General features: G+C 55.0%; 2 protein-coding genes across 4 annotated transcripts in view; both read left to right on the top strand.

The window, feature by feature from the left end:
• Positions 1-3,373, top strand: part of PDE4C (phosphodiesterase 4C) — a 25,887-nt gene extending 22,514 nt beyond the window's left edge. The window contains exons 14-15 of one of the 2 annotated variants that reach the window (XM_037728778.1): positions 1,333-1,515; positions 1,819-3,373. In XM_037728778.1, coding sequence (XP_037584706.1) covers positions 1,333-1,515; positions 1,819-2,163 — 528 coding nt within the window. In that variant the 3' untranslated portion in view covers positions 2,164-3,373. The remainder of the gene's footprint in view (positions 1-1,332; positions 1,516-1,818) is intronic. The other variant, XM_017501286.2, reaches the window with a different exon arrangement.
• Positions 3,374-8,855: 5,482 nt separating this feature from the next.
• Positions 8,856-12,029, top strand: part of RAB3A (RAB3A, member RAS oncogene family) — a 9,008-nt gene continuing 5,834 nt past the window's right edge. Inside the window, exons 1-2 of one of the 2 annotated variants that reach the window (XM_017501284.1) lie at positions 8,856-9,024; positions 10,162-10,389. In XM_017501284.1, the coding sequence (XP_017356773.1) occupies positions 10,162-10,389 (228 nt within the window). In that variant the 5' untranslated portion in view covers positions 8,856-9,024. The other variant, XM_037728777.1, reaches the window with a different exon arrangement.

Raw genomic sequence — 12,029 nt, 5'->3', positions numbered from 1 at the left:
AAAAAAAAAAACAATTTTAGCCAGGCTTCTTACACATTTAGTTTATGAGAAGGCTGGACGCAGTGGCGCATGCCTGTAATCTCAGCATTTAGGGAGGCCAAGGTGTGAGGATCGCTTGAGGCCAGGAGTTAGAGAGAGGCTGCACCACTGCACTCCAGCCTGAGCAGCAGAGTGAGACCTTGTCTCTTAAAACAAACAAACAAACAAACAAACAAACAAAAACCCGGGCATGGTGGCTCATGCTTGTAATCCCAGCACACTGGGAGGCCGAGGTGGGCAGATCACAAGATCAGGAGTTCAAGACCACCCTGGCCAACATGGTGAAACCCCGTCTCTACTAAAAATACAAAAAATTAGCCATGCATAGTGGCACACACCTGTAGTCCCAGCTACTCAAGAGGCTGAGGCAGGAGAACCGCTTGAACCCAGGAGGCAGAGGTTGCAGTGAGCCGAGATCACGGCATCGCATGCCAGTCTGGGCGACAAAACAAGACTCCGTGTCAGGCTGGGTGCAGTGGCTCTCACCTGTAATCCCAGCACTTTGGGAGGCAGAGGTGGGTGGATCACCTGAGGCTGGGGGTTTGAGACCAGCCTGACCAACATGGAGAAACCCCGTCTTTACTAAAAATACAGCATTAACTGGGCATGGTGGTGCATGCCTGTAATCCCACTTGGGAGGCTGAGGCAGGAGAATCGCTTGAACTGGGGAGGCGGAGGTTGCGGGGTGAGCCGAGATTGAGCCATTGCACTCCAGCTTGGGCAACAAGAGCAAAACTCTGTCTCAAAAATAAATAAATAAGGCTGGGCTCGGTGGCTCACACCTGTAATCCTGGCACTTTGAGAGGCTGAGATGGGCGGATTGCTTGAACTCAGGAGTTCGAGACCAGCCTGGGCAAAACCCCGTTCTACAAAAATATAAAAATTAGCCGGGTGTGCTGGTGCACGCCTGTAGTTCCAGCTACTCGGGAGGCTGGGCTGGGAGGATCGTTTGACCCCGGGAGGCAGAGGTTGCAGTGAGACGAGATCTCGCCATTGCACTCCAGCCAGGGTCACAGAGTGAGACCCTGTCTCACTAAAAAAAAAAAAAAAAGTGGGAGAGGCCCTCCATTTTTGCAGTTCTCCTTTAGCTTCATTTATGAAGTGGCGACTGCATGCCGAACTAAAAGAAATGGCAAGAGTCACATGCCTGTGCCTCAACCACTTCTTCAGCTCCCGGCCTCAGTTTCCCCACTTGTAGGATGGATGTGTCCACGGCACCAAGCCTGTCTGTGGGGGCCAGGTCTCGGTGCGGCTGGGCCCCGCCAGTGCCCTCCCCAGCCTCCGTCTCTGCAGGTCTTGCAGAGTCTGGTGCACTGTGCCGACTTGAGCAACCCCACCAAGCCGCTGCCCCTGTACCGCCAGTGGACGGACCGCATCATGGCCGAGTTCTTCCAGCAGGGAGACCGCGAGCGTGAGTCGGGCCTGGACATCAGCCCCATGTGTGACAAGCACACGGCCTCAGTGGAGAAGTCCCAGGTCGGCAGGGGACTGGGTTGAGCTGGTAGACACTGGGAGGGAGGAGACAGGGAAGGGCTGAGCCAACCCCACATATACAGTCAGCCCTGTGGGGTCAGGGCTGGGGTTGGAGGAGGCCAGAAGGGATAAGGGAGGCATTCTAGAGGATGGGTTATTTGAAGAGGGTTTTGAAGGATGAGTAGGAGTTGGGAAGTGTCATTCCAGGCAGAAGGAACAACCTGGCTAAAGATCTGGAGGCTGGATCGGGTCTAGGGTTTGCTGTGACTCACCAGATGCCTACCTGCCCCACCTCATCCCCCACAGGTGGGTTTCATTGACTACATTGCCCACCCACTGTGGGAGACTTGGGCTGACCTGGTCCACCCAGACGCACAGGACCTGCTGGACACACTAGAGGACAATCGAGAATGGTACCAGAGCAAGATCCCCCGAAGCCCCTCCGGCCTCACCAACCCCGAGTGGGGTGGGCCTGACAGATTCCAGTTTGGGATGCCTCTGGAGGAGGCAGAGGAAGAGGAGGAGGAGGAGGAAGAGGAGGGGGAAGAGACAGCTTTAGACAAAGAGGCCTTGGAGTTGTCTGACACTGAACTGCCCCCTGAAGCCAGCCCAGACCCTGGGGACCTACCCCTTGACAGCCAGAGGACTTAGGGCCAGCCCTGCGTGAACCGCGAGGGCCGTGGGATGGCGAAACTCTCTGACTTGCAAGCAAACTTTCCAGGAAGATGCCCCATGTGGTCCCTACTTCACTTTCCCACCCACTGAGGGAGACAGTCAAGCTCTTAGTTTTAGGCAGCGCTCAGGATCTAATTGGAGGCAACTGGCTGGGGTCCACTCTGACCCCAGGCTTGCCTAAAAGAGCTCTCTAAGGGGCAGCCTCTTACAGTGCCCTTGGGGTCTTTCCCCCGGGTTTCTCTCCCTGGCGTGGAGAGGTGGTGTCTGCTAGAGCCTCTTGTCCACCCTCTCCAGTGGTCACTCTTGAGCCACATCTGTCATTTAATTCTTTCCTTCTTTATCAAATATTTATTGCCCATTTACTTTGTGCCAGCTTTATGCCTCTGTAGCAGCCCTGCACGAGGGGTGGGGAGTCAGCAGACCATTCCAAAGGCATCTCCCCATCTGCTTCTACCAAGCAGCTCTCTGCAAGAGTGTAAGACTGCAAATGGGGGCATTTTTGGCATCAAAGCTTCATTCATACCCGAGGTTGTTTCCGAAGCTGTGGTAGGAAATCGGGGGCAGAAAAGAGAGGCTGGGCAAGGTGTGGAGGCTCATGCCTGTAATCCAGCACTTTGGGAGGCTGAGGTGTGAGTACTGCTTGAGCTCAGGAGTTTGAGACCAGCCTGGGCAGCACAGCAAGACCCCTGTATCTGCAAAACATAAAAAATTAGCCAGGCATGGTGGTGTACACCTGTAGTCCCAGCCACTCAGAAGGCTGAGACAAAGCGGATCGCTTGAGCCCAGGAGTTGGAGGCTGAAGAGAGTTATGACCGCACCACTGCACTCCAGCCTGGGCAACACAGCAAGACCCTGCCTCAAAAAAAAAAAAAAAAGAAAGAAAGAAAGAAAGAGAGGGGGCTCTGAGGCTGTGCTTGGTGGCTCACATCTATAATCCCAGCACTTTGGGAGGCCGAGGCGGGCGAATCACCTGAGGTTAGGAGTTTGAGACCAGCCTGGCCGACGTGGTGAAACCCCGTCTCTACTCAAAATACAAAAATTCGTCAGGCATGATGGCGGGTGCCTGTAATCCCAGCTACTCGGGAGGCTGAGGCAGGAGAACCGCTTGAGCTCAAGAGCCTTGCGGTGAGCTGAGATAGCACCATTGCACAACCTGGGCGACAGAGCGAGACTCCATCTCAAAAAAAAAAAAAAAATTGCCAGGCGTGGTGGCTCACGCCTGTCATCCCAGCACTTTGGGAGGCTGAGGTGGGTGGATCACCTGAGGTCGGGAGTTTGAAACCCCATCTTTACTTAAAATACAAAAAATTAGCTGGGCCTGATGGAGGGTGCCTGTAATCCCAGCTACTAGGGAGGCAGGAGAGTTGCTTGAACCCGGGAGGTGGAGGTTGCAGTGAGCCAAGATCGTGCCATTGCACTCCAGCGTGGGTAACAACATGGGAACTCCATGTCAAGAAAGACAGAGAGACAGAGAGGGAGGGAAGGTCGCTGTGCCGGGCATATCTCTGAAGGCTGATTTAACTTAGGCACCACTTGTTGCTTTAAGTCGTTATATTTTCTGTCTTCGGCGTCTCTGGATGTTGGAGCTTCCTGCTTTCTCTGTCCTCGGGACCCCATGCTGGGTCCCCCACACACTCCTCCTCCCCTAGGACAGCAACAAAAGCACACAATTGTTCCTCCCTAGCAGGTCTCTAAGTCTCCTGATTCCTGAAACTGCCTCAGGCTCCCCCTAGAGGGAGGGAGGCCCCAGAGACTTTCTTGCCGCCATAGCCCCTTCTGGGCCTCAGTTTCCCCTCTGTAACCTGATCCTAGCACTGGCACAAACTCTGGAGGTTGGGGGTTGTTGTCTGTGACCTCCCTGAAATATCCTAGACATTTCTTTGGGGTTAAATAAAATCTTTACATCTTAAGACATTTGACTGACCAAATTGAGTGTCCTACCCGTTTCACGATGGGGAAAGTGAGGCGCAGAGCGGTCCTATTGCCAGCTCAGTCCCCATCTGGGCACCCAATGTTAGCCAGCGGCGCCCCCTGGTGGCGAGCATGGGAGACAGGCGGGGCGCGCTTGCCGGGAGTTGGAGGGTGGGTCTGGGCGGCATCCTCCCGCCCTGATGCTTCCACCTACCGCACCTCGCCTGGAACAGCTCCTCCTGCTGGTCGGGGCTCCGAGCGGACTGGGCGGCACTGTGCTCAAGCCTCGGGTTCGATCCCCGCCTCCCGAAGCCTCAGTATCCGCCCCTCCCTTCTGCCTCCCTCCTCGCGTGCCTGAAAATTTATACAAGATACAGGCGTCATCGCAGCCGCCCTCGGCTTCCAGAGCAGCCGGCTTCGTTCGTAAATATTATCACCACTCCGAATTCATCGTAATCGCAGTTAACGATCAAATTCCACAGTGCCAGAACCAAAAGTCATCCAGGATCACGAACTTGGTGTGTTTCCTTCCAGACTTTTAAACGGCAGAGATTTAGGGGATTTGTTGTTTGTTTCAAGATGCCCACCTCCAGTCCTCTTACAAAGTAATACATGTTCGCCGTAGAAAATTTGGAAAAAACCGAAAATGTATAAAGAAGGAAATAAAATTCTGTTATAACCACACATAGATTATTCACCTACAGTATTTTGACTTATTTTCCTTTTTTTTTCTCCATCCGTTATAAGATATTCATATTACTTATCTTTTCTCTATCTTCTTCTTCGTTTTTTTTTTTTTTTTTTTTTTTTGACAGAGTCTTGCTTTGTTGCCCAGGCTGGAGTGCAATGGTGCAATCTTGGCTCACCGTAACCTCTACCTCCCGGGTTAAAGAAATTCTCCTGCCTCAGCCTCCCGAGTAGCTAGCTGGGACTTCAGGTGTGTACCACCACATAGCGCTAGGGTTTCACCGTGTTGCCTAGGCTGGTCTCGAACTCCTGACCTCAAGTGATCCACCCGCCTCAGCCTCCCAAAATGCTGGGACTACAGGCATGAGCCACTGCACCCGGCCCTAGAATATTCATATTTTTTATAAATGAATATTCGTATGTTTCCTTTCAATTTCAGCCACAGGCTTTTGCCCGTTTCCCCTCACTGACTGTACCTGCTCTGGCCACACTGCAAGCCTGGTCCCACCATAGGCCTTCAGACAAGCTGTGATCCCCACCTGGAATGCTTCTCTCTCAGCACCCAGCCTCACCCATGGGGTTTTAAGTTAGTGCCTTCTTCCCTGAGAAGTTGTCCCTGGGCCCCTATCCGGGATACTTTTTTTTTTTTTTTTGAGATGGAGTTTTGCTCTTGTTACCCAGGCTGAAGTGCAATGGTGCAATCTCTGCTCACCAAAACCTCCGCCTCCCGGGTTCAAGCGATTCTCCTGCCTCAGCCTCCCGAGTAGCTGGGATTACAGGCATAAACCACCATGCCCAGCTAATTTTATATTTTTAGTAGACACGGGGTTTCTCCATGTTGGTCAGGCTCGTCTCGAACTGCCAACCTCAGGTGATCCGCCTGCCTCACCATCCCAAAGTGTTGGGATTACAGGCGTGAGCCACCACCCACGCCTGACCTCTGTGTGTGTGTGTGACAGTGTTGCCCTCTGTTACCCGGGCTGGAGATCAGTGGTGGCACGATCTCATCTCACTGCAGCCTCCGCCTCCCTGGTTCTTTTGATTCTCATGCCTGAGCCTGCCCAGCAGCCTCTGGGGGCAGGGACCGCCACACTTGGCTAATTTTTGTATTTTTAGTAAGATGGGGTTTCGCCAGGTTGGCCAGGCTGGTCTTGAACTCCTGACCTAAAGGTTAAGGAGTGATCCTCCTGCCTCAGCCTCCCAAAGTGCTGGGATTACAGGTGTGAGCCACCGCACCTAGCCAAATTTGTATTTTTATTTGGGTAGTGCAGAAGATCGGCGTGGCCTCAGGGAGGCCTCTAGACTTTCCTCTGAATGGGGCCAGCAGGGAAGCACAGCCCCTTCTCCCACTGGCTCTGTCTCCCCTGCCACACAGAAAATGCCCCAAGCCCTCAGCCCCTCCCCTAGCTCATCCATTTCTTTTTCTTTTCTTTTTTTTTTTTTTTGAGACGGAGTTTCGCTCTTGTTACCCAGGCTGGAGTGCAATGGCGCGATCTCGGCTCACCGCAACCTCCGCCTCCTGGGTTCAGGCAATTCTCCTGCCTCAGCCTCCTGAGTAGCTGGGATTACAGGCACGCACCACCATGCCCAGCTAATTTTTTGTAGCTTTAGTAGAGACGGGGTTTCACCGTGTTGACCAGGATGGTCTCGATCTCTTGACCTCGTGATCCACCCGCCTCAGCCTCCCAAAGTGCTGGGATTACAGGCGTGAGCCACCGCGCCCGGCTAGCTCATCCATTTCTAATTCCAGAGCCCAATGCTGCTCTGGGCAATCAAGGGCTTGCATTCTTCTTTAATTTAAATTTAGATTTTTTTTTTTTTTTTTTTTTTTGAGACATGGTCTTGCTCTGGTGCCATGGCGCAATCTTGGCTCACTGCAACCTCCACCTCCTGGGTTCAAGCGATTCTTCTTAGCCTCCTGTGTAGCTGGCATTACAGACGACTGCCACCATGCCTGGCTAATTTTTGTATTTTTAGCAGAAACGGGGGTTCACCATGTTGGCCAGGCTGGCCTCGAACTCCTAACCTAAGGTGATCCAACCGCCTCGGTCTCCCAAAGTGCTGGGATTACAGGCGTGAGCCACGGCGCCCGGCCAAGTAATTAGTTTTGAGACAGGGTCTCACTCTGACGTCCAGGCTGGAGTGCAGTGGCGCGATACGGTTTCCTACAGCCTCGACCTCCTGGGCTCAAGTGATCCTCCTGCCTCAGGCTGGAGAGTCGCTGGAACCGCAGGCACGCACCACCACACCCAGCTAATTTTAAAATTTTTTGTAGCGATGGGGCCTCCCTATGTTACCCAGGCTGGTCTCCAATTCCTGGGCTCAAGCGATCCTCCCGTCTTGGTCCCCCAAAATGGTGGGAGTACAGGCGTGAGCCGTACCCGGCTATTTTTACTTTAAAATACTAAGTCAGTGACAGAAGCTTCTGCACGTTCTCCAGGCTGACTTCTCCCTTCCTGGGGAAAAAAAAGGAAGAAGGTATTTCTGAGAGCGCCACCCATGTAGGAAGCGTGGCTTTGGGCGATCAGGGAGCTGAGCAGCCTAAAACCTCCCCCCCTCCAAGGGGGCCCCAGGCCGGGCCTGGACCCTCTCCCCTGGAGCCCCCCACAGAGCGCCAACTGGACTGCGGGTGTCCGCGTGGGCGCGAGGGTGGGGAGAATGGGAGGTGGATTTCTTTTTATTTTATTTTTTGTTTTTCTGAACATTCCCAATTTCTCCGCAGTGGATTCGTGATACTTTTATAGTTCTAGTGGTGGGGGTGGGGGTGGGGAAGGGAGCAAATATGTTACCCTAAAAAGAAAACAAAAATTTCCCAAATGCAAATGGAGAGGGGACGGGGCCGGGGGGGGCGTCCCGGTACTTCCAGGGTGCTGGGGGCGGGCTGGGGACCGGGTTGGCGGCGGCTGGGCCTCGAGGCGCTAAGTTATTCTGGTCTCTCGGCGCCTCCGCAGCTGGCGAGCTTTTTATAAACAGGAACGAGTTTCCCCGCACCCCAACTCCAGCCCCGCCTACTGTGCAGAGGGAGGGGGAGAATCTAGGGGATCAGGACTCTTCTGGGGGGCCACACACGCCTGGAGGGTTTGAAAACTGGAGCCCCCCGGAATGGGGGCTGCGGTTTCGGACTCCTCTCCCCTCCCCACATTCTGAGTTTTTTCCTTGAAGATTTGGAGGAATACACGGTGGAGCATCTTCGCTCCCAAAAGGCTCCATTCTCTGAGGTTTGCTTTCCCAGGACGGAGGGAGGGGCTCTTTGAACCTGAGCATTGAAGGGCTGGAGGCTTCCCGGGGCATTTACCGCAGGCTTTAAGGGGTTTCCTGGACAGGTCGCTTCCCTACTAAACCTTTTCTTCGAATTTTCCCCTTGATGGCGGGGCGCAGGGAGGGGAGAGGGTTCCCAGAGAGTCCATCCGCTCCTTCCTCCTTTTCTGGGAATGGTGGAGAGGGGTATCTCTCTTGACCTCTATTTCTTCTTTCTATTTTTTAAACCTCAGAAACAGAGAAGGGTGGAGTCTTCACTAGCCCTGCCCTCTTTGGGGGTCTCACGCCTCGGGAATGGGACAGGGGCCCCTCTTGATCCCTGGTTATTCTTTTGTATTTATTTTGAACCCCATATATGTGAGGGCATAAAACATCTCTTGGGCCTCGGTTGTTCTTTTCTGCAACCGGGAGTCGGGGGCATTTAACAGCGGTCACAGCACCTTGGACTAGACTGTGGCCTCGAGTCCCCTACCTGGGGTGGGCGCGGGCACGGAAGGGAACCGCCCCTCGAAGACCCGGGCTCAGCCAAGGCCTCAGCCTCTCGGCCCTTCAATCGCCCAGAAGCCACCATTGGACAGGAGGAGGGAGCATACAATCGCTGATTGGCTAGTCGGCCCGTCGCTCGAGGGCTTAATCCTCCCCGAGGCGGAGTCGGCCCCCGCGCCGCTCCCACCCCTAGTGAATACACACGCTAGGCCCGCCCCATTTGCGCGTCAATCTTCGCAGGAGCCCCGCCCCATCTGGCTCTGCCTGCGTCAATGGGCCACATCTCTGCGCGCGGCTCCGCCTCCGGATGGCGTCACGAATTTAACTGCATGTGAGGCCCCGCCCCTCCCTTTGCAGGACGTCACCGAGGACTGCAGGGGCCTGAGCCGCTGCCGCCGCCGCGCAGCCCCACATCAGCGCACAGGGGGCCCCGTCACCGCCACCGCCAGAAAAGTCACCGCCGCTAGGGTCGCCGTTGCATCGGTGCAGGGCAAGGTGAGCTCCTGGGCGGCCGGTGTGCTTCGGCTCCCAGCACCTGCATAACCTTCATTTGACTGACGGGCTGGTGGAGGTGCGGGACGAGGTTGGCCGGGGTTGATGGGGGGAAGGATGCGGCGGTCGCGAGGCTGGGAATGGGTAGGGCCCGGGCACCCCCCTCCTGCCTGATTCTCACCACTACCCCCCCAACCCCCCTGCTCTGCGGCGGAGGGGGAGGGGAGGCAAGCGCCTTGCGAGAAGCTGTGCGCGCGGGAGGCTCTTGCGTGCGCGTGCGCGTGGTGTGCACACGCGTGTGCGCGCCCGCCTGTGTCAGCAGGTCTGAGTGTACCTTCGCGTGTGTACCTGGATATGCTCGTGTGACCCCCACGGGCCTAAGTGTGTGCATGTTGCACGCGTGTGGAGAAAGATGTGTGAACCGCCTGTGCATGCGTGTCTCTGCATACAAGCAAGGGGATCCGTGTCCCTGTGGGTGATGTGCACACGCCTGCATGTGTGGAGGGGCCTGTGCTCACGGATGGTTTGCACATTTCTATAGGCGAATCGGTGTGCAAGCAGGTGTCTGTGTCTTTGTCCTGTGCACCCCAGTGCGTTTACACACTCCTGTATGTACGGACGAGCGTGTTTGAGGCTGTGTGCACGTGAGCGTGTGCATGCCCCGCCTGTATCATATGATGCAGTAGCCTTGGCCGGAGCTCTCTGGCCTGGAGGTTTGGGGAGAGAGGTGGCTGCAGATGCGCGTCCTCCAGGGGCCATGCGCGCGTGTGCACGTGCGGCTGCGAGGCCGTGTTCTCAGACCATGAAAGATTGATAGGGGGCGGGGCCAGCCGCAGTCACCCCCTCTGGGCTCAGCCCTGGGTTTAGGGTTACAGCCCCACCTGGGGCACAGGCCTCTTGGAAGGCTGGGGTGTTCCCATCCGCGACCCTCTGAGCCCCTCTTCTGAAACGTTCAGGATTTCAAGGTCACAGGCTGCCCTCTGCTGGGGGCACCACCAATGAATACTGGGGCTCCTGATGAGATAAGTGTGGTCTCCATACTCTGGCCCCTCCGGAGCTCTCCCCGTCCTCTGCCTGGGCTTGGACACATGAGGATGGAGGGTGCCCCCCTCACGGCTCTGCTATCCCCGGTATCCCCAGATGGCATCCGCCACAGACTCGCGCTATGGGCAGAAGGAGTCCTCGGATCAGAACTTCGACTACATGTTCAAGATTCTCATCATCGGCAACAGCAGCGTGGGCAAGACGTCCTTCCTCTTCCGCTACGCCGACGACTCGTTCACCCCTGCCTTCGTCAGCACCGTGGGCATCGACTTCAAGGTCAAAACCATCTATCGAAATGACAAGAGGATCAAGCTGCAGATCTGGGTGGGTCCCAGCTGGAGGGCTCCCTCCCGGCTTGGTCGGGTTCCCATCTTTGGAAAAGCAGCTCCAACCTTATCTATCTTTTTCCTGGCTGGAGTCACTCACTTACACACTGGGCATTTATCAAGTCCGTACTGTGTAACAGAGGCAGACACAGACAGCACCTGTGTTCTCCCATAAGTGCCTAATCCTGGTGCCTCAGTTTCCCCATCTTCAGGTTCTTCCATGTATGAGGTTTCAGGTGGCCTTGGTCCCCATTCTCTTTTTTCATTTGTTTGAGATGGAGTCTCACTCTGCCTCACAAGCTGGGGTGTGGTGGCGTGATCTCGACTCACTGCAACCTCTCCTGCCCGGGTTCAAGGATTTTCCTGCCTCAGCCTCCCAAGTAGCTGGGATTACAGGGGCCTGCCACCGTGCCCAGCTAATTTTTGTAGTTTTTAGTAGAGATGGGGTTTCACCATGTTGGCCAGGCTGGTCTTGAACTCCTGACCTCATGATCCACCTGCCTCGGCCTCCCAAAGTGCCGGGATTACAGGTGTGAGCCACCGCGCCCGGCCAGCTTCATCACCATTCTCTTTGTTTGTTTTTTGAGACAGGATGATCTTGCTCTGTCACTCAGGCTGGATTGCAGTCGCATGATGATGGCTCTCTGCAGCCTCGACTTCCTGGGCTCAAGGCATTCTTCCGCTTAAGCCTCCCAAGTAGCTGGAATTACAGGCGTGCACCACCACGCCTGCTAATTTTTTTTCTTTTTTGTAGAGACAGGGTCTGCCTAAGTCTGCCCAGGCTGGTCTTGAACTCCTGGGCTCAAGCGATCCTCCCACCTCAGCCTCTCATGCTGGGGTTACAGGCATGAGCCATCCCGCCTGGCCTTGTTAGTTTCAAGAGACAGAGCCTCACTCTGTTGCCCAGGCTGGATTTGAACTGGGCTTAAGCGATCCTCCTGCCTCAGCTTCCCAAGTAGTTGGGAGTACAGGCGCGTGCCACTGAGTCCGGCTTCCTTTAGTTTTTAAACCTACAGTTCTGTTCTCTCCATCTTCGTCTGGCTTGGTTTTTCTTCTGGGTCCTTGTCACCCTCCAATATAGGAGATACATCTACACTGTTATTTTCTGTTTCTCGCACTGGGGTGTCACTTAGCAAGGCAGGGATTTCTGCCCATTTGTTAACAACTGTGTCCCCAGTGTCCAGTTCAGGGTGTGGCAAAGATCAGCGTCCAGACCATGTTTGTTTATTTTTTATTTTTTTTGAGACAGAGTCTCACTCTGTCACCCAGGCTGGAGTGTAATGGTGTGCCCTTGGCTCACTGCAACCTCCGCCTCCTGAGTTCAAGTGATTCTTCTGCCTCAGCCTCCCAAGTAGCTGGGTTTACAGGGGGGAACCACCCCGCCCGGCGGGGTTTCACCATGTTGGTCAGGCTGGTCTCGAACCCCTGACTTCGTGATCCACCCACCTCAGCCTCCCAAAGTGCTGGGATTACAGGCGTGAGCCACTGTGCCTGGCCCCTTTTTTTTTTTTTTTTGAGACGGAGTTTTGCTCTTGTTACCCAGGCTGGAGTGCAATGGCTCGATCTCGGCTCACTGCAACCTCCACCTCCTGGGTTCAAGCAATTCTCCTGCCTCAGCCTCCTGAGTAGCTGGGATTA

Source organism: Cebus imitator, unplaced genomic scaffold (assembly GCF_001604975.1).
Source record: "Cebus imitator isolate Cc_AM_T3 unplaced genomic scaffold, Cebus_imitator-1.0 Scaffold280, whole genome shotgun sequence".
Lineage (NCBI taxonomy): Eukaryota > Metazoa > Chordata > Mammalia > Primates > Cebidae > Cebus > Cebus imitator.
This window is presented reverse-complemented; position numbering and strand designations above follow the sequence as displayed.